Here is a 20,645-nt window from a genome sequence, read left to right as displayed (position 1 = left end):
TATCAGTCATCCACTCCCCCTCCCCTATTTCCACTTCCAACTGCCTTGAGTTTACCAAAAGTTCTAGAAGGGAAGCTAGGATCCAGGTGGGAGAAACAGAAAGACAGTGTGAGTCTGAGAGACAAAACAGGGAGAGACAGGAGTGACAAAGACAAGAGAGAGACACATCTGGGAAGATACAGAGTAAGGCTTTGAGAGAGGGAGCCTTAGAGAGAGAGACAGAATGAGACAGGGAGAGACAGTATAAGGCTAAGGTAGTGCCAGAGACAGAGACAAGTGTACCTAGAGAGACAGACTGAGATTGAGTGACAGAAAATAAAGACAATGAAAGAAACCGAGGGAATGACAGAATGGGGCAAAGAGACAGACACAGGGGAAGGCTGAGAGAAAGAGACAGAAACAGAGACAGAAGAGAAAGGAAGAGGTGGAGGCACATGGGAATTAGAAAGAGGGACACCTAGAAAGATCACTACTGAGAAAGATTAGGAGAAGATACAGAGAATAACAAGTGAGAAAGAGAGGGAGAGGGAGGGAAAGAAGAAGGAGGAGGAGGGAAAAGGGACCCCCCTTTCATTCTCTGTTGAGAAGGAAGCACCTCCATCACTTAGAGGCAGAGAAAAGGATTATCCAAGAAGCATGAACCATTCAAAGTCAAAACTGGAAAAACTCTTGGAGACAATCAAGACCAACATTTTCATTTTACAGGTGAGAAAATTGAAGGTCAGAGAAGTCTTATGTCATGTGACAAGGCAGAGCCTCCTTCGAACCCTGAATCCCGAACAAAGCTAGACAAACCCAAACTTATACAATAACCTTCCCGTCCCACCCCCCAAGCCCATTCTTAGCTTCTTTCCTTCGGTCTTCAGTGTCACAACATTATAAGCTCTAATATGGAAATATTTTTTGCAAGGCTTCATGTATATAATGAGTATCACATTTCTTGCTTTCTTGATGGGCAGAAGAGGGAATAAAGGGAAGGAGAGTATTTGGAAATGAAAATAAAAATTAAAAATTAAATTTTTTAAGAGAAAGGGGGAAAAACACTATAAGGTCACAAGAGCCCTGGGGAGCCTCCTTTTTCACCTCCATCATGTTCCCCTTCAAGAACAAACAACAATCTTCTCATCTAAACAAAAAGAAATCAAGAAGGAAAGGGCCTCCTCAACGCCCTGATATTGTATAAACAGCTAGTCCAAGGTTAGACCACAGGCAAGCCTTCCCTAATCGGGAAGATCAGCAAAAATCAGAGAAAGCCAAAGGGCAAGGAGCTAGGAACTGGGAATTGAGTTCAACTATTGGCTGAGGATTCAGGCCCTCAGGGCAGGCTACCAAGGCTCAGGGCAATTCGGGGCAGATTAAGGGTCTGTGTCTAGATAGTTAAAGGGTGACAGAGAGAGGAAGAGGGGAGGAGGGCCTTAAGAGGGGTGGACTCCTACAGCCACACCCCAGAGGTGCTGAGACCAACATAAGACTCACGACAGCTTGGCCCCAACACACCTCAGCTCCTTCTTCCCCCAGTTCAGGCTCCCTCAAACTAGCAGGTACCCAGGATCCCGGGAAGGGATGGGGACTGAGGGTGGGAGGAATATCACTTGGTCTCTCTCTCCTTGCTTTTATGTCTTTTTCCTTAAATCTTCTGTTTTCTTATCTCCTTGTGTCATTCTTTTTAGGGGATGTCAGTCTTTTTATCTCTGAGCTATACAGCACTCAGCAAGCCACCAAACATAATGAAGACTGAATCTTTGTACTTCTGATTTTTTTTCTGTTCTTCCTTCTGCTTTTCTCTTTTTTTTCCCTCTGAGTTGTCCTGTCTAACTATCTCTTGGACTGTGTCTGTCTCTGACTCTCTCTATCTCCTCTCCATTCTCTCATTTTCTTTCTTTCTTTTTCTTTGTTGCTTTTTTCCTTTTTTCTCCTCTTCTCTCTCTCACTTCTCTCATCTTTCTCTTTGTCTCTCCTGTTTTCTGTTTCTCCTCCATCCTTTGCCTGTTCCTGGTCTCTTTTGCTGCCAGTTTACCTCCCTCTATCTCTATCCCTATTTCTGTGTCCCTGATTTACCTGCCTCTAGCAGCCCTTCTGATACTCCTCTTTCTCTCCCATTTCTTCTCTCATCTCCCTCTTTCTCTTTGCTGTCTCTGCTCTCTTTAGCTCTCTCTGTCCTATCTTTTCCTACATCCCTCTCAAGCTCATCTCTCTATCTCTGTTTTTCTCTGTATGTTTGTGTCTCTTTCTCTCTTCTTTTCTCTTTCTGCGTCTCTGTCTCTGCCTTTGTCTCTCTGTGTCTCTCTGTCTCTCTCTCTCTCACTCTCTCTCTTCATATCTCTGCTCATTTTTTATCTCTCTCTCTTTCTCAGTGGCTCCATCTCTCTCCCTTTGCCTCCCTGCCCATCTTCTCTCTATTTTTCTATCATTCCCCCGCCCTAAGTGTCCCTCTCTCTTTCCCTCTCTCTCTGTTTCTCTGTCTCGCCTGCCTCTCTATCTCTGACTCTCTTTTTCCTTCCTCCTTTCTTTCCTTTTCTCCCTCTTTCCTGGGTGTTTCGGTTTCTCTCCCAATGTCTCCCCCTTTCCGGCTGGGTCTGCCTCAGAACCTTGCTTCCCCCTCCCTGGCTCTGTGCTCCTGTGTTCTCTGGCTCTCTGAGAGCGGGTGCCTACAGCTCGGGCTTCGGCTGGGAAGGGAAAGGCGAGGGCTGTGAAGGAGGCGATGTGGCTGGTGACCCTGGGACCTCTGTCTCTCCCCTCTGAGGTGAGAAGGCGCCTTCAGCATGGACTGGACAGGGACCGCGCTGCTGCTGCTGCTGTTAAGCATCACCTGCCTGCTGCTGGCCAAGGGAGCGTACAAAAGCAAAGGTCGCTTGCCTCCGGGACCCAGGCCCCTGCCCCTGCTGGGTAACCTGCTGCAGCTCCGCTCGAGAGACATGCTGGCCTCCCTCACCAAGGTGAGGAGCTCGGGGCACAAGGCAGAGGGCACGGGAGGGAAGGGAGGGGGGGCGCCAAGACGCTCAGAGGGCCTGGGAGGGAAGGGGGGGCACCAAGACGCTCAGAGGGCCTGGGAGGGAAGGGAGGGGGGCACCAAGACGCTCAGAGGGCCTGGGAGGGAAGGGGGGGCACCAAGACGCTCAGAGGGCCTGGGAGGGAGGGGGGGCACCAAGACGCTCAGAGGGCCTGGGAGGGACGGTCTCGGCCCCATCAACCACCTGTCTCCACTTCCCCCAGCTGAGTCAGGAGTACGGTCCCGTATACACGGTGCATCTGGGCACTAGACCTGTGGTCGTCCTGAGTGGATATGAGGCAGTCAAGGAGGCCTTAGTGGACAAGGCAGAAGAATTTTCAGGGCGTGGGGAGTATCCGGTTTTTCATGACTTCACGAAGGGCAATGGTGAGACCCCCGTCCCTGCTTCCCCTCAGCCCTTTCCTGCCCCACCCTAACCCTAGCTTCGATTCCGTCCTTAAAAGGCCCCGGGGCAGGGAACTAGCTGAGCCACGTCTCACCCCCTTCTCAGGCATTGCTTTCTCCAACGGGGAAAAGTGGAAGGTCTTGAGGCGATTTTCCATCCAGATCCTTCGCAATTTTGGGATGGGAAAGAAGAGCATCGAGGAGCGCATCCTGGAAGAGGAAGCCTTCCTTTTGGAAGAACTGAAAAAAACTGAAGGTAGGCGACTCCATCCCCCCAACACCTCCACACACCCTAGAGGGGTGATGGGCCCAACCTGGCACTCCCCAAGGCGCTCCCCGTCCACCTGCCTGCTCTAGGGCAATGTTCCCTGTGGGAACACTCTGGTGGTCCATGGCTGCTGCGACTGGCCAACAGATCTGTGCCAGTTACCACAAGGTTCTATTATTAAGGGAAACGCCGGGCTGTGAACTTCCAGAACTATTTCTATTTCAGTGGTTGTCTCCCTGGGGGAAAGTGGGGCCTGGAGACGCACAATCGACCAACTCAGAGGCATTTATGAAGCACTTATTATGTGCCAGGCTCTCTCATAGGTGCCCAGGTGCCAAAAAAAACCCTGCACACTTCAAACTGGCAGGTCTCGTGTTGCACAGCCTCCTTTGTGGGGCCCCGAAAGCTGCGGGCATCTCGCTGCAGCACAGCTCCCCATATGCCACACATTCAGGGTGGGCTCCTCCAGGGGAGGACTGCTGCCGTGTCCAGGGGAGGACAGCAGTGCCCGTGTGCCCCATGCCCCAAGCCTTCTCAGGCCTTCCCTTGCCCCCTGCCGTCCTGCGGTGCCCATGCCATCTCTTCCAATGCTCATGACCTTGTGCTCTTCCTTGACGGTGTCTGCTGAGTTTGGGGACAGGACTTATTATCGGGGGACACTCTGCAATTAGATTGTGCAGCGGTCCGTTGCATTATTTTGAGCTGTGCATCCTCATGTGGGGCGGAATTGGGTTCACCTGAGTTGTTCCATCTTAGTGTGTGCCCGAGAGCCAAGGGACAACAGGCAGAGATCTAAGAGCAGCCCAGGCTCCTCTCACGTGACTGCGACAGCCCCCTGCCTCCCCCGCTCTGCTAATCCCTCTGGGTTTGAGCCTCCCCCAACGTTGCTCCCCAAGGATGTCTGGCCTTCCTGCTCCACCTGCCTTCTCAGAGTTTTCAGCATCACAGAGGGTGCAGTTGAGGGTCTCCATGCACAAGAAAAGGGCCTATTTCCAGAATATAAAATGTCCTTCCTGGAAGAGCCTTTGGACAGAGACTCTCACAGAGGAAAGGGTATAACAGGCCAGGGTTGGGACCCAGGATGTCACATGGGCCACCAGCCCTGCTGACCTTCGGGTATCTCTGGCCCCCAGGTGTCCCCTTCGATCCCACCTTCGTGCTCAGCCGCTCAGTGTCCAACATCATCTGCTCGGTCCTCTTCGGCAGCCGCTTTGACTATGAGGACGAACGTCTGCTCAAGATCATCCAGCTCATCAATGACAACTTTAAGATCATGAGCAGCCCCTGGGGAGAGGTGTGATTGGGCAGACCCAGTGGGGAGGGGGTGGAGAAGATGGCGCCTGCAGAGGTAACTGAAGGTTCCCAGAGGGCCTCTCTCTGAACCGGAGTCTTCTCCTCCCTCTTCCGTCCCAACTCAGATGTACAACATCTTCCCTGGCCTCCTGCAGTGGATCCCGGGCCCCCACCACCGCCTCTTTCAGAACTTTGGGTGCATGAAAGCCCTCATTGACCAGAGCATCCACGAGCACCAGGCCAGGCTGGACACCAGCAGCCCCTCGGATTTTATCGACTGCTTCCTTATCAAGATGGCTGAGGTAGCATCTTCTCCAGATCCCCTTCCCAGCCCTTCCGGCCCCTGAGGAATCTGTGATCTTGGTCTCTAAGGGACTGAGGTGTCCCGGTTCTCTGTGATTTGGCTGGAGAAGATTCTGTGATTTTCTGATAGACTTGGCAAATGGCAGAGCTGAAAGGAATCATGGAAATCGAATCCAACCCCTCGTTTTACAGGGGAGTAAATGAAGGCATTGCACTTTGGGGTAAAAAGTGCTAAATGGAAGGGATAAGTGAAGTCCCGGGAAGTCCCTGGGAATCCAGGGAATCCTCAAATTCTCTCCTTTTACGAACCTAATATTCTCTGATGCAGAGCAGGGTTGTAAGGAGCACGAGCTGCCCCCAATAATGAGGCCCTCAAGATTAGAGAGGAACTCATCCCAGCAAGCCGTCCTAGGAAGCAAACACTAGTTTGCTAGTTTAATTTTTCTTCCTAAGCACTAGATACTTTTGTTCCCACCCTGGTAAAAGTTGCACGTGTCGGGCACCTTCTAAATTCGACCGCTTAAAGAAAAGTTCTAGTCATATTACCTAGTAACAACCTGAGTCTTGAGTGGTTCTAGGTCTCTTTACTTCTAAGAGTCCAAGATTTGAAAAGTCTAATATTTTATGAATTGAAGACTCTAAAAGTCCAAAGTTCTGCGGGTCTAACTTTCTAGGACCCTGAAGAATTTCAAATTCTGTTCATTCTGAGTTTGCCACCTTGAGGAACAGCTGGTGCCGCAGTGGATGGATGCCCTGAATCTAGAGTCAGGAAGACCCGAGTTCAAACGTAGCCTCAGACAGTTATTAGCTGTGTGACTCCGGGCAAGTCACTTCGCTCTGTTTGCCTCAGTTTCCTCATCTGTAAAATGGAGAAGGAAATGGCAAACCACTCCAGTAGCTCTGCCAACAAAAACTCAACGTGGGTCATGAAGAGTTGGACCTGACTGGACTGTTGTTATTCCATTAACTTCTAGGTCCCGAGAGATTTCCTCCCAGAATCGGGGAAGTACATCAGTCCTCCTCCTGTCCCTTCCATTCAGCACTTTTCCCCCCAAAATGAAAGGCCTTCATTTGTTCCTTTGTAAAATGAGGGGGTTTCTATGATTCCTCTCAGCGCTGCCCTTTGCCGAGTCTATCAATCAGAGAATCACAGAATTCATGATTCAGGAATAAATCGGGATGATTCGGGTACTGACGAGAGGGGACATGGAGCCAGTGGAGGAAGAGAATCCCGCGGGAGGGAAATGGGGGAACAGAGACGGACTGTCCCTAAGGTAGAAGAATCCCAGAGAAGCTTTCCTCAGCCCCTCACTGAGCGATGGTGACGTGGAACGTTTAGATCATAGGATTTAGCACTGAAGGAGATGGTTGAATTCAACCCTCTCAATTTTTAGATAAGGAGGAAGGGAAACGGCGTGTTCAATGTGACAAGGGTGGTAAAGAGTGCGAATTCAAAGCCTCTGGCTCAACTCAATTAAATTAAACAAGCATTTATTAAGTGCCGACTTTGTGCCCAGAATAGCGAGGGGAAATTGGGAAAGGCCTCCTTGCAGCTGCCCCAGAGCTCAGCACCGAAGGCAAGACCTAGGTCTGGAAGGAAGGGGCTAGAAGGGAGAACACTGGGAGTGGCAGGCGGACAGGGTCTGTGCAAAGGCCTTAAAGTCAATCCATGAACGTAAATCAACCCATTCCTTAATTTAACCCCCCTCCGTCCGGTGGCGGTTTCCTCTCAGGGTCTGCCGGGCTCAGAACTGCTTCATATACCGGCCATGATACCGTCTCACCCTCTAACCCCGCAAAGGTCCTTTCTGAACTCTGGTCCAACCAGGCAGGAGATGGCGGGCGGCCCGGGACCCACAGAAGGGTGTCTGGGCGGTATAATGGGGGACAGCTGGTTCCCATTCCGGTGGGAAGGGTGTTGAAAGAGGCAGCCTGGGCAGCTTGCCTGATACATGGAAAGGGAGGGAGTGGGGGAGGGAAAGAGGGGATGACAAGCCTGTAGTTTCTTTGGCCAAGGTCAGGAAGGTGGAGAGAAGGAGAGAGACAGACAGAGACAGAGAGAGACAGAGACAGAGACAGAGACAGAGAGAGAGACAGAGACAGAGACAGACACACAGAGAGACAGAGACAGAGAGAGAGACAGAGACAGACAGAGACAGAGAGAGACATACACACAAAGACAGAGACAGAGAGAGACAGAGAGAGAGACAGAGACAGAGAGAGACATACACACAAAGACAGAGACAGAGAGAGACAGAGAGAGAGACAGAGACAGAGACAGACACACAGAGAGAGACAGAGAGAGAGACAGAGACAGACAGAGACAGAGACAGAGACAGAGACATACACACAGAGAGACAGAGACAGAGAGAGAGACAGAGACAGACACACAGAGAGACAGAGACAGAGAGAGAGAGACAGAGACAGAGACAGAGAGAGACACACACAGAGAGACAGAGACAGAGAGGGAAAGAGAGAGAGAGACAAAGACAGATACAGAGACAGAGACAGAGACACAGAGAGAGAGAGAGAGACAGAGACAGATACAGAGACAGAGAGAGACAGACACACACAGAGAGAGAAAGAGAGAGACAGAGACAGAGATAGAGACAGAGACAGAGGCAGAGAGAGATAGAGATAGAGATAGAAAGAGACACACACAGAGAGAGACAAAGAGACAGAGACAGAAAGAGACACACACAGAGAGAGACAGAGAGACAGAGACAGAAACAGAGACAGAGAGAGAGAGAGATGACAGAGAGAGACAGAGAGACAGAGAGACAGAGACAGAGACTGAATCAGACTGAGACACAGAGAGAGAGAGGCAGAGACAGAGAGAGATACAGAGACAGACACACACACACACAGAGACAGAGACACTGAGACAAAGACTGAGTTGGAGACAGACAGGCAGAGACAGAGACAGACAGACAGAGAAATACAGACAGACAGAGAGGTACAGATAGATAGAGACAGAGACAGGAGCAGAGATGGAAGGAGAGAGACAGTGGCAGAAAGAGACAGAAACAGAAACAAAACCGAGGGGGAAAGGCTTAGGAAGGATGGAGCAGGAGACGCCCGCACGGGGGCTTTGTCCCAGACTCCCACATCTGCCCTCGCCCGCGCCCGCTGGAGGGAGGAATGGGCTTCCCTACTGCCCTAGACCCCCGGGGTGGAGGAAGGAGCCAATCGGTGGCTTTGGTGGTGGGAGAAGGGAGGAAAGGGTGTCTGCCTCTCGCCTCCACTGTCTCTGGAAGCACAGGCCGGGTTCTGGGCTGGGGCTACTAGCCGTTCCCTCTCACCGCCTCTCCTCCCATCACCCCCGCCCGCCACAGGGCTCAGGAGTTTGCGGCGGGAGGGGGGACGACAGGGCCGGGGGGGAGGGGACGCTGAAAGTCTCGCTCTGCCCCCAGGAAGCCAAGAGCCCGGGCAGTCACTTCCACATGGAGACGCTGGTGAAGACGACGCACAACCTGCTTTTTGGCGGCACCGAGACCGTGGGCACCACGCTGCGCCACGGCTTCCTACTTCTCATGAAGTACCCGCACATTCAGGGTGGGCTCTTCCCCCCACCAGCGCCGCGCGCCTCCCGCCCGCCCCCGCCCCCTCTCCGGCGTCCCCTTGCTCCCCTGTGCCCCGGGCTCCCGCAGCCCCCCCACCCCGGTCCCCCGGCCAGCCCACCGGCTGCCTCTGCCCCAGACCAGGGGAGGGAGGGGGGGAGGGAGGGGCCCCGGCTCACTGGCGCGCGCTCCCGGGGCGCCGTGCCTCCCGCAGCTCGGGTCCAGGAGGAAATCGATCGCGTGGTGGGCCGGGGGCGGCGGCCGACCCTGGAGGACCGCTCGGCCATGCCCTACACGGACGCGGTCCTCCACGAGGTGCAGCGCTTCGCGGACGTCATCCCCATGAACCTGCCGCACCGAGTCACCCGCGACACGGCCTTCCGCGGCTTCCTGCTCCCCCAGGTGGGGCCCGGCGCGGCTCCCGGCCTTCCGCCCCTTCCCTTCCCCGCCAGGGGGCAGCCTTCCGCAGCTGCCCGCGTAGTCCCCGCCGCAGCCCTCGGCGGGCCCCAGGAGGTCGGGCACCGGACGTGCCCCACGGTCCCCTCTCCCCACACCCGCCTCCCCGGCCCCTGCCCTTGATGGGAAAAGTGGATCCACTTTCCCCCTCGTTCCTAAGCGACCCTGGTCTTTCCTCCCCTGAGCTCCAGCCTGGCGGCCCCAACCCTGGGATACCAAACCCAGGCCCTCCGGAGCCCGCGGTCAGCCCGGTACCGAGCTTTGGTTAAGCAGCCCCGGGCCTGCCCGGCCGGGGGATGGCCAAGAACACCTCCCATCCCCCCCTACTTCCTGCCTCTGAGGGACCTGGAGCCCGCCCACTGCCCTCTCCCCATGGAGAGGGACCCAGGTGCCCCAGCTCCCAGCCCTGCCCTTCACTTCCAGGGCACCGAGATCATCACCCTCCTCAACACGGTGCACTACGACCCCAGTCAGTTCCAGACCCCCAACGAGTTCAACCCCGCCCACTTCCTGGACTCCAAGAAGGACTTCAAGAAGAGCCCGGCTTTCATGCCCTTCTCTGCGGGTGGGTGTCCCAGCCAGGGCCTCCCTGGGAGAAGGCTCAGGGCCGGGCTCCGGCGGAGGCTCAGCTCTCCCGGCTCCAACCTGTCTCACTTCCCGGGAGTCAGCCCGGCTAGAACCAGCCCTGGGGGGGAGAGGGGGAGGGGACCGAAGCAGGCCAGAGACAGGGGTTCAATTAACTTCAGAGTGAGGGAAATGGCTGCACATGGAAACCCCGCCTAAGAAGGAGCCAAAGGCAGGTCTTACAGATCACAAATGGGATGGGTTAGGGTCGTTTTTAGGTCTGAGGGAGCAGAGCTCTGTGCCAGGAGCAGCGTCAGGGACAAGGAGCAGGGATTGTGAGCCGGTGAGGGAGGCTAAATCCCTCAGCTGAGACTTGGGGCTGCTCCAGCCACGCGCTTTGCCAGAGGTGACATCATCCCGAGAGCAAAGGATTGTGGTTATGTCAGACTCCGGTCCTTAGCTCTGGGAAACAAGCGCATTTCCAAATGAGGGGGTGAAAAGTCCCTTTTCTTTCTCACTCTGTGGTCATCCCCAGCACCTGCATCCTCCCCTTCCCTGCAGGGCGACGGCTGTGCCTGGGGGAACCGCTGGCCCGGATGGAGCTGTTCCTTTACCTGACCGGCATCCTGCAGAACTTCACGCTGCATCCCCTGTGCCCTGTCGAGGAAATCGATGTGACTCCCCTCAGCTCTGGCCTGGGCAATGTCCCTCGGCCCTTCCAACTCCGAATGTTGCCCCGATGAGCCCAGGCCGTGCCGGCTCAGCCCACGCGCTGACCAGAGATCATTCACTCTGTCTCCATCCGTCTCCTTAACCCTGCCTTGTCTTTCTCTGCTCCTCAGGACTCTTGCCTGCACCCTTCTGTTTACCCCTATTTCTCAGTCTGCTGCCTCCTTTTTAACCTTCCCCCTCTCTCGGAATGCATCTCTGCCTTTAGTTGTTCTCTTTGTTCTCTATTTCTCTCTATTTCTCTCTCTCTCTCTCTCTCTCTCTCTCTCTCTCTCTCTCTCTCTGTCTCTCTGTCTCTGTGTCTTTCTTCTCGTCTTGGTCTCTTTATCTCTGTCTCTGTCTTTCTGACTCTGTCTCTGACTGTGTCTCTCTGTCTCTGTATCTTTTTTCCTCTCTTTGTTTCTTTGTCTGTCTCTGTCTGTCTCTCTGACTCTCTGTCTCTGTCTCTCTGTGTGTCTCTGTCTCTGTCTTTCTATCTCTCTGTCTCTGTGTCTTTCTTCTCGTCTTGGTCTCTTTGTCTCTGTCTCTGTCTTTCTGACTCTGTCTCTGACTCTGTGTCTCTCTGTCTCTGTATCTTTTTTCCTCTCTTTGTTTCTTTGTCTGTCTCTGTCTGTCTCTCTGACTCTCTGTCTCTGTCTCTCTGTGTGTCTCTGTCTCTGTCTTTCTATCTCTCTGTCTCTGTGTCTTTCTTCTCGTCTTGGTCTCTTTGTCTCTCTCTGTCTCTGTCTCTGTGACTCTCTCTGTCTCTCTCTATGTGTCTCTGTCTCTGTCTATCTCCGTCTCTCTGTTTCTCTCTCTCTCTCTGTCTCTCTCTCTCTCTGTCTCTGTGTCTTTCTTCTCGTCTTGGTCTCTTTGTCTCTGTCTCTGTCTTTCTGACTCTGTCTCTGACTCTGTGTCTCTCTGTCTCTGTCTCTTCCCCCCATATTGGAAGTGGTTGGGGGGGAGTGAGTTATTTTTGCCTCTTAGTGGCCCCTTACCAAACTCCCCATAGGCCACAGGACAAAGATCTGAGCTGCCCCGCTAAAGAGCGTTTTCTCACAAGGGGAATGAAATCACAATCCCCGAACGAAAAGGACCAGCTGGAGGACATCCAAAGAAGGGCAGCCAAGTTACCACCATATGAGAAGCAACTCACCATATTGAGCCGGGAGCAGAAAAGGCTTAGGGGGAACAAGATAGCATTTGCCTTCTGGAAGAAGGATTAGACTTGTTTTATTTAGGCCCAGGTGGCAGAACATAGAGCAGCCTGTAGTTACTGCAAAGAAGCCAATTTAGATTGGATGTCATGAGAAGTTCCTCAGGACTAGAGCTGTCCACAAAGGGAAATGGCTCCCTCCACCTCCTCACTGGAGATCTTCAAGGAAGGGGCAGCTTTGGAGCACTTGGAGAGTACAGAGGAGAAATATAGAAGGAAACAAGCATTTACTAAGTGGCCAGGTGCCACTTGTTCTGAGAATTTGACAGATCTCCTCTGATCCACATAACAACCCCAGCTTAGTGTTATTATCATTCTCACTTTACTCTTCTTTGTCCCTCAATCTCTCTGCCTCCATCCTTCCATCTCTTCTCTCCCTCAGCCTCCCCTATCCTCTCTCTGTTTCCTCACACTCTCTTCCTTATTCTCCCTATCTTTGTTCTTTTATTCTCAGCCTCCCCCACCCCTTTCACCCTTAATCTCTTCAGTCTTCCCTGACTCTCTCTTCCTTGGTTTCTCGTCTCTGTTCAGTCTTCCCTCTGTTCTTTGATCTTCCCTGTTTGTCCCTCATTTCTCCTCCCTTTCCCTTTACTTCTCTCCCATTCTTACCCAGAACCAGCGTCCTTGACCATGGCTCTCTGTAACCTGGTCAGGGCCCCAGAACTTGGACCCCAGTCTGCCAAGATCTGGATCGGGTCCTTGTCCTGCTCTGAGCTCCCATGACTCTTCCTCCATCCTTCCCCTCTCATCTCCTATCTTTATCCCAAGTGCTGGGCTTTGTGCTGGTCACCCTTCCTCCAGCAGCTTCAATTTTACTCAGCAGTTGAGTCTGACGTCCTTTGACCTCCAAAGTCTGCCCCTCTGACTGCCTCTGAATAAACAATCTATTTCTAAGCTGGTGTCCAAGAGATAAAATGTGTGGGATCAGGGTGGGACATAGGTCAGAGAAGGCACCTGGAAGCCCCCCAACCATGGATCTGAGGCAGGGGACTAGGAAGGAAGCCCATGGAAGCCTTGTTTCAGAAGTCAGAGTATCAGCCTGATAACTCCCTAACAACCTTCAGAACTCAGTGACTACAGAGTGAATCTCAGGGCTAGGAACAGAAACTCTTAAAGAAGCACAGAGACAAAGATCAATTGGCCAAGGCAAAGAAGTGGCATGGGACAGCTGATAGACTGCTCCCATTTCTGACATACTGGCTATGAGACCCTAGTCAAATCACTTTATCTGTGCCCCCAGGGAAAGTGTCTGAGACAAAGCTGCTCAGCCAATCTGTATTCCTAGAGTACTTCTCCCAGAGGAAGTCCCTATGATAATAAAGTCATGGGTTTGGGCTTAAAAAAATATAAAGGCAGGGATCTGCACAGATCATTGAATCATACAGTTTGAGAGCTGGAAAGCCTCTCAGTGATCCTGTGGTTCAACTAATGGTCAAAAGGATCCACTGGAATGGTTGCCCAACTTCTACCTAGTGATCTCCAAGAAGGAAGCCCACTCTCTCTTAAGGCGGCCCGTCCCACTTCAGGACAGCTTCCTTGGTTGGAAAGGTTTTCTGCTTTTTCTCCCTCTTACTGCTGGTTCTGCACTCAGGGGTCAACCCGAGCAAGGCTGATCCTTCCCCAAAATGACAGCCTTTCAGGGACACGCTTGAAGGCAGCCATCACCTTCTTTTCTAAGTCTTCTCTTCTCCGGGCTACATGCGTCCAACCCCTTCATACAACAGAGACAGTTTACAGATGAAGACTATCTGTGGCAGAAACAGAGACAAAAACAGCCAGGCAGATGCAAATGGGAGAAAGTCCAACAAACCCTTCAGTAGACATTTCCTGGGCTCCACAGAAAGATCCAGCCCTGGGTTCTCAGCTTTGATTTTCCTTGACCCTGTCCATGGTTCTTTGTCTTCAGCATGAGAACTACCTTGTAAACCTTGCCATATCCTTGAAACCTTGCCAGGTTTTGAGTATCCTTTGAGTATTTGATAATACAAGGATAAACATATATAAATATTTATATATATTTGGAAATTTATATATAAATATTTGGTATTCAAGTATAAAGAGACTTGAGTATCTGACTACTCAAGCTCTTGAACTTGCCTAGCTCCCTGAGCTCAGACATTGGATGCCCTCTCCCTTATCATCAAGGGCTGACTGAAGAAAATTTACACATTTAGAAAAACCACAAGAGCAGCTGTCAGAATAAGGAAGAAATTAAAAAGAAAAACATCTCAGGGTCTAGACTAATTAGCACCTTAGTTTTTTTTTTTCCTTCATTCTGAATCAGATCTTAAGATAAACTCTAAGATGAACAAGGATATTTAGCTTTTTATGGTCTCGGACAAGAATTCAACCCACGCTTTTGTTCATTTTCGTCATGTCCAATTCTTCATAGCCTCATTTGGGTTTTCTTGGCAGAGATGCTGGATGGAGGGGGCTGCCATTTCCTTCTCCGGCTCATTTGCAGATGAGGGAAACTGAGGCAGGGTTGAGTGACTTGCCCAGGATCACCCACCTCGTAAGTGTCTGAAGCTGGATTTGAACTCAGGAAGTTGGGTCTTTCTGTCTCCAAACCCAATGTACCACTCAGCTGTGCTTACCATGTACAAGAACTGTATCCCTCTCAGAATAGTTATCCCACCTGACTTATATCAGGTTGGAGGATTATCCCCTAAAATCTGCTCTGACTTGTTCATCCATTCTTAAGGCTCAGGCCTCTCAGCAGTCAATTGCAAAGCACTCATTGCTCTACGTTCTAATATCCAGGTAGAAGTATAAATAATAATCCCAGAGCCATGAGGCAAATTCAACTAATCAAAGCCAACTGAAATCTCTTTTTTTGTAATGTTAACCATATGGAGGACGCTCTCAGTTTCCTTAGTTTGTGCTTCTTCTGTCTGGCTCACTTTGTGGTTTGCGCTCTTTTTGAAGAACCAGGGACAGACCTACACAAACTCCTCCACCTCACTCTCTCCTCTAGAGTCTTCAAAGCCCAGGACAAAAGTCAAGATGCTGCAGTGGGTGACCTGATGCTTGACCAAACTCTAAGCACTTCCCTTTGGCCGTGATTACGGCCGGGAGGACACATGGTTCCATCTGTCCCTTCCACCTGGAAAGTCTTCACATGCCTGGGGCAGACGTCAGTGGGTTTGGAGGCCATCAGTCACCCTCAGCCTGGATTAGCCACGGGCCAAGGAGATTTTACCAGGCTGCGGCGGCTGCACATGCGACTGCCCCACTACATGCTCCAACCTAACATTCCCCGCTTCTCCACTAAAGTGCTACTGCCCTCCACTGGACTTCCTTGTATCTTGTCCGCACCCATTCATGTCCTTGTCATCTCTCTCAATAGAATATACACCCTGAGGTAAAAAGCTGATTTCAATCTTTCTTTGCATCTCCAATACATAACCTGAGAGGCTGTGCTGGAACCGGCTCAAAGTGCTTTGTGATAACGTGAACACTTACAGCTTAGAAAACTACAAATGGGTTTGATTTATTGTTTGGCTGATTGTCTAGGCTTTAGAAAGCGGGGAAGACAACGTAGCATTTCCACTCCCTCTGTTTTTGTCCGCTTGCATTTTTGTTTTCCTTCTCAGTTTATTTTTACCTTATTTCTAAATCTGATTTTTCTTGTGCAGTAAGAGAACTGTATAAATATGTATACATTTAACATATACTTTAACATATTTAGCATGTATGGGTCTACCTGCCATCTAGGGGAGGGGGTGAGGGGAAGGAGGGGGCAAGTTGGAACAGAAGATTTTGCAAGGGTCAATGATGAAAAATTACCCGTGCATGTGTCTTGTAAATAAAAAGCTAAAATTAAAAAATGAAATTAAAAAAAGTGGTGAAGAAAATGCCAACAGTAACAACAACAACAAAGATTAAACTTAGAGGTGTGTCATACATACATTTTCCTCCCGGAGACCTGGTTGTTAAACACTTACCAGCACCTGCTGATTGTCTAGTAAATTCATACTAGCATAAGGGATGGGGACTGGATTTTATTTCAGTAGTATAAGGAACTTCCTACATTTCCTGGGCTCCACAAAAAGATCCAGCCCTGGGTTCTCAGTTTTGACTTCCTTGACCCTGTCCATGGTTCTTTGTCTTCAGCATGAGAACTACCTTGTAAACCTTGCCATATCCTTGAAACCTCGCTACTTATCACTTTAAAGAATTGCTAGAGTAAAAGTGTCTGCTACCCCCAATACTTCTCAGCGTGGCTCAGATCAGATCAAAATATAATTGGAAAGTATTTATCAGAACAAATAAAAATACAATAAAATGGAGATAACTCAATTGTCCAAGCCATCAGGCCACCATCACCACCACCCCACCCCCTCCAGGGATTCTTCAGTAGAGTTTAGAGTCCTGCGTTTCTGTTTGAGTCTGACAGCTCTGACCTAGAACACTTAGCGATTTATCCAGTTTCATGCAACCACGTGTTAGAGAAGAGACTCTTTTCCACATCATCTTTCTATCTACTACACCATGTTGCCTCTGTCTCTACAGATTAAATACTTAATGGCTTAATAGATGCTAGTTGATTGATTGATTGACTGATTGACTGTTATGACTCCCTCCTGGGCAATGCTTGGGGAATCCGATCTTTTGTGAGACTCCCCAGTCTCACATATGTCATATATTCAGTTCTCTTGTCAATCAAGTTCCAAGCTACATACAGCCAAGACGGCTCTCTAGATATTTCTATATAACAGTAGAGTTGGAAGGGTCCTCAGAGGGATCTAGTCTAACTCTTACCCCAAAAGTCAATTCCAATGTTCATCCAGTATCTCCTTAAAGACTTCCAGCGACAGGGAACCCATTCCTTCCAAGTGCGTGTGGGTGAGCAGTGAGTTGCTCAGGTAGGTTATCTATGTCCACATGCATATGTCTAGATGCGGCCCACAAAGAGACGTAAATACACAGCTCTAGAATCTCTTCCATCCGTGTCTCTCCGAGGGAAACTCTAATTCCTGCCCGGAAAGGAGGAGAACCATCAAGCCGACCGCTTTGTCCTCCAGCTTGCAATTATATCTATCTGCCTTTCCTAAATATTGTTTGTCTAGGAATCCTACTATATGCTCCCTCTGCCCTTATCTCTCCACTTTTTCCCCAAAAAAGACTAATATGTGATACTTTATCAAATGTTACACTAAAATCTTAGGAAATGAAGTCTACAGCCTCCCTCTGACCTGTTAGCCTGGTTCTCTCATCACAGACTTCATGGGGGTTGGTCTGTTCTGGATGCTAAGTTTACTACTTCCTCAACTATCTCTTCTTTTGAGATGATCACTTCCTTAGCTAAATGTTCCCTAATGATTTCTCTAATGACTCATGGCTTTCCTATTGGGCACAGATGTCCTCCCTCTAGGGATGTTACCATGTTTGATGAGCTACAAGCAAGTATAGGCTCATAGGTTCCTCTGACTTTGAACTTGATGGATTGCTGCACAGAGGCAGTGGCCATAAAAGAAGGAGAAATCGTCAGGACCGAGGTTCTCTAGGACTCCATTCCGGGCTGAGTGTGGAGTAAAGGGGTGGCTCCTACATGTTACTCACGGGCACTCACTCCCCTAAGGAGATAGCAACGTTGGCCAGATCAGAAGCGGGATTGAGAGATGGGATTTGAGCTGGGAAGGTGTTGGGATAATAGAGGTGGGGTAGTGGATAGAGCACCAGCCCTGAAGTCAGGAGGACCTGAGTTCAAATCTAGCTGTGTGACTTAACCTCAATTGCCTCAACAAAAAGAAAAAAAAGGAGACAAGTTAGGTTACATTCATAGCCCCTTCACTAACTACCTCCTCCATGCCTAGAACAAAGAACTGGCTTGAAATTACCTATCGCTCACTTTCTGTTCTCCTTCCAAACTGGTGGGTTGAAAGGTGAACAAGGTTGAATGGGGGAGGAAAGGAGAAAGACATTTGTCCCTGTCTTGGCGGCCAGTCAAACCACCAGGCATTGAGAAATTCTATTTGCTTATTTGCTTACCCCTATTTCTATGTTATTTGAGGCCATCGACCATGAATTCTTGGCACACGCAAATGCCATGGGGCCCTTGTTTCTCCTGGACCCCATCCCATTCAATATATACACACCCTTTGGAGGTTGGGTGAGGAGCGACGGCAACTATTTTCCCAGGAACCAAAATTAAGCTCCCTGGACTTAGAGACTTCCCTTCTCTTTTATAACAATTGAGACCCCGCTCGCCCCTCTCTAGCGCTGGGGTCCCCCTGCCCTTCTCCACGAACCCTGAACTCTCATTGACACCTTTTTAATCACCATATTGATGTCTCGAGAGTGTCTTTCATGTGAGACAGTGCTGAGGTGGGAGGTTGGAAAAATGCATATTCCTGTCCTAATGTCAGCGGGGAACTAAGTACATTTATTTACTAGCATTTACTAGCAGTGGGATTCCAGTCAAGTCACTCCCTCTCCATCTGCCTCAGTTTCCTCACCCATAAAAAATAGCACCTACTCCATGGGGTTGTTGTGATGACTATTCAAATGTTAACTAATACCATGGAGGACTAAATGCTCACTTACTCTCTCTTTCATTAGCTTTGGCTCCAACTCCCCCCTAACCCTTTTTGTCCTGGGGAGCTGTAAATCCCTCTGCTTGGTGGAAAACAACTACAAAGTCAACTTTAGAACTGAGTAGCAATTCCTTTGCTCTAATGTCAACCCTCCATCATCCTATGCTTGCCAACAAGTGGTCCCTTCCCATCCTTGACATTCCCCCTTTTCTCCGAAAACAGCTCAAAGACATCCCTTGCCCTAAAGGCTTCTTTTATAGCTTCTGTATAGCTTCTTTTGCCTTTATTCCCTCCTGTTCTAACTATAACTCCTTGGACTAGATCAAGTGGATTTTATTAAGACTCCCATCATACCTCTTACTGCATGAATTCAGACTATACCAACTGGAAGCAGCAAATCTGAGCAACACTAGAGGGAGCCAGTGATTCTGATATCCTTGCCACTATGGCAAAGATTCCTGTCCTTTTTACCTAAAGTCCTCCTTCCCTCTCTTGTGGAAGTCCAGCTCCAGTGGATACCAAGAGAGCGGACGAATATCCGAGGCCAGGCGGAAAATAGGCTTTGCAATCTCCATTTATTAATCCGAAGGTCAGCATTTATACACCTTTTAGGCTAGAGCTACAAAATTTTTAGCTCCCATCATATCTATGCCTTCTAGGGCATTTCCATATCTACTTTAACTATCCATACCAAGATAGTTATCAACACGGAAATATAAATAGCCTTCTTGTGGTGCTCATCAACATCAAATAATTGTAAATAATTGTGATATTTATCAATACAGAGCAGCAATGATCCTCCGAGTGTATTTACCTCAAGTATGTCTTTGATTCATGTATAGTTAAAATGCCTTGTTCCTGTCCCATGTAATCTCCATCAAGATTATCCTGAATTTATCAAGTGTGTCGTTACAATTGTTAGAGAGATGGTGAGAAGTGTGGTGTTGGGAGAAGGGGAGATACTTAAGCATTTAAAGGGTTGTCAGGAAGAAGAACCATCAAAACTCTCCTTGGTCCTCTCTCAGTCTCAAGAGCAATGGGGGAGAGGGGGAAAGAAGCAAGTTCAGGCTCAGTATTGGAGCAATTTCCTAACAATTAGGGCTGCCCCGAAGTGAAACCAATAGCCCTGGGAGGGGGTGACTTCCTCCTCCCCAAAGGGGACCATTCAGATCTTTTGTCACCTCTGCCTGTTGGGTGGATTTGAATCAAAACCTGAGTTGTTTTGATGGACACATCTCTTATTATTAGCGGTTTGAAACATTTGGTGTTTTGCTTCGTTTTTGGCATTAGATTATGTTCTCTTCAAAGACAGAAACTGTCTTTTGCTTCTTTTTGTATACCCAGCACTCAGTTCAGTTCCTGGCGCACAAAAGGTGCTTAATGCATGTTTATTGGTTGATTAGCTGAAGAGTCTAGACCAGTGGTTCTCAAAGTATGGTCTAAAGAATCCTGGGGATCTCTGAAACCCTTTTAGAGAGTCTACAAATTCAAAATTAGTTTTTATTTCCAATCTGGTAAATGTCTATAAATATAACCCAGATAAACAAAACCGCTTTGAAGAGATCCTCAATCATTTTTAATAGGAGAAAGATACTGAAAACAAAAGTTTGAGAACCTCTGGCCTAGACACTTCCACCATATTTTGCCACTTCAGACTATCCTGTCGCTTTATTCCTGGTGGGAAAGAAACCAGTCAGTAGCTTATATTTACCCTTAAGCCAGTAGCTTATACTTAGGACTGATGGAGAACAGAGAATTGACAAGGCTATCACTTATTCTGAGTGAATAGGCAATAATCTGTAGCTTTTTTCTCCCTAATACCTCCAGCTGGCCCAGCACCGAGTTTCACATCTTTGTCAAAGCAAGGATTCCCAACAGGATGAAGAACCTTTGGTGGCAATTCATTTTCTCCACTGATATATCCATATTCATCTCGATCATAACCTCTGACCTAAAAAGAGTGAGGTCTTAAGAAAAGAAGGAAAGAGGACTTGCATTATCTGAGTTCAAATGAAATCATCAAATTACCTGGTAATAATAGCTAGTGTTTGAATAGCATTTTAAAGATTACAAAATATTGTACATATGTTATCATAAATGGTCTTCACAAAAATCTTGAGAGGTGGATGTTTTTATTTTTTTTGTGGTTTTCTTTAATAATTTATTTTTATAAATACATGCAAAGATAGTTTTCAACATTCACCTTTGCGGAACCCTGTGTTCCAAATTTTTCTCCCTCTCTTCTCCTTCCCCCACCAAAACAGCAAGAAATCTCATATAGGTTAAACATGTGCAATTCTTCTAAACATATTTCCATATTTGTTATGCTGTGCAAGGAAAATCA

General features: G+C 49.1%; 1 protein-coding gene across 2 annotated transcripts; it reads left to right on the top strand.

The window, feature by feature from the left end:
• The first annotated feature begins 1,249 nt into the window (after positions 1–1,249).
• Positions 1,250–10,807, top strand: LOC127556213 (cytochrome P450 2F5-like). 2 transcript variants are annotated; one of them, XM_051989230.1, is made up of 10 exons: positions 1,250–1,541; positions 2,744–2,936; positions 3,214–3,376; positions 3,501–3,650; positions 4,796–4,956; positions 5,081–5,257; positions 8,672–8,813; positions 9,033–9,220; positions 9,698–9,839; positions 10,400–10,807. In XM_051989230.1, exons 2-10 carry the CDS (start codon positions 2,763–2,765, stop codon positions 10,579–10,581), a joined length of 1,479 nt encoding a protein of 492 aa, XP_051845190.1. In that variant the 5' UTR covers positions 1,250–1,541; positions 2,744–2,762; the 3' UTR covers positions 10,582–10,807. The 2 variants fall into 2 exon arrangements, with proteins under 2 accessions (XP_051845190.1, XP_051845191.1); XM_051989231.1 differs by lacking the exon at positions 1,250–1,541 and having other exon boundaries at positions 1,556–2,936.
• The last annotated feature ends 9,838 nt before the right edge of the window (positions 10,808–20,645 follow it).

This window comes from Antechinus flavipes, chromosome 3 (assembly GCF_016432865.1).
Source record: "Antechinus flavipes isolate AdamAnt ecotype Samford, QLD, Australia chromosome 3, AdamAnt_v2, whole genome shotgun sequence".
Lineage (NCBI taxonomy): Eukaryota > Metazoa > Chordata > Mammalia > Dasyuromorphia > Dasyuridae > Antechinus > Antechinus flavipes.
The sequence above is the reverse complement of the archived record's forward strand: the minus strand, read 5'-3'. Positions and strand labels throughout refer to the sequence as shown.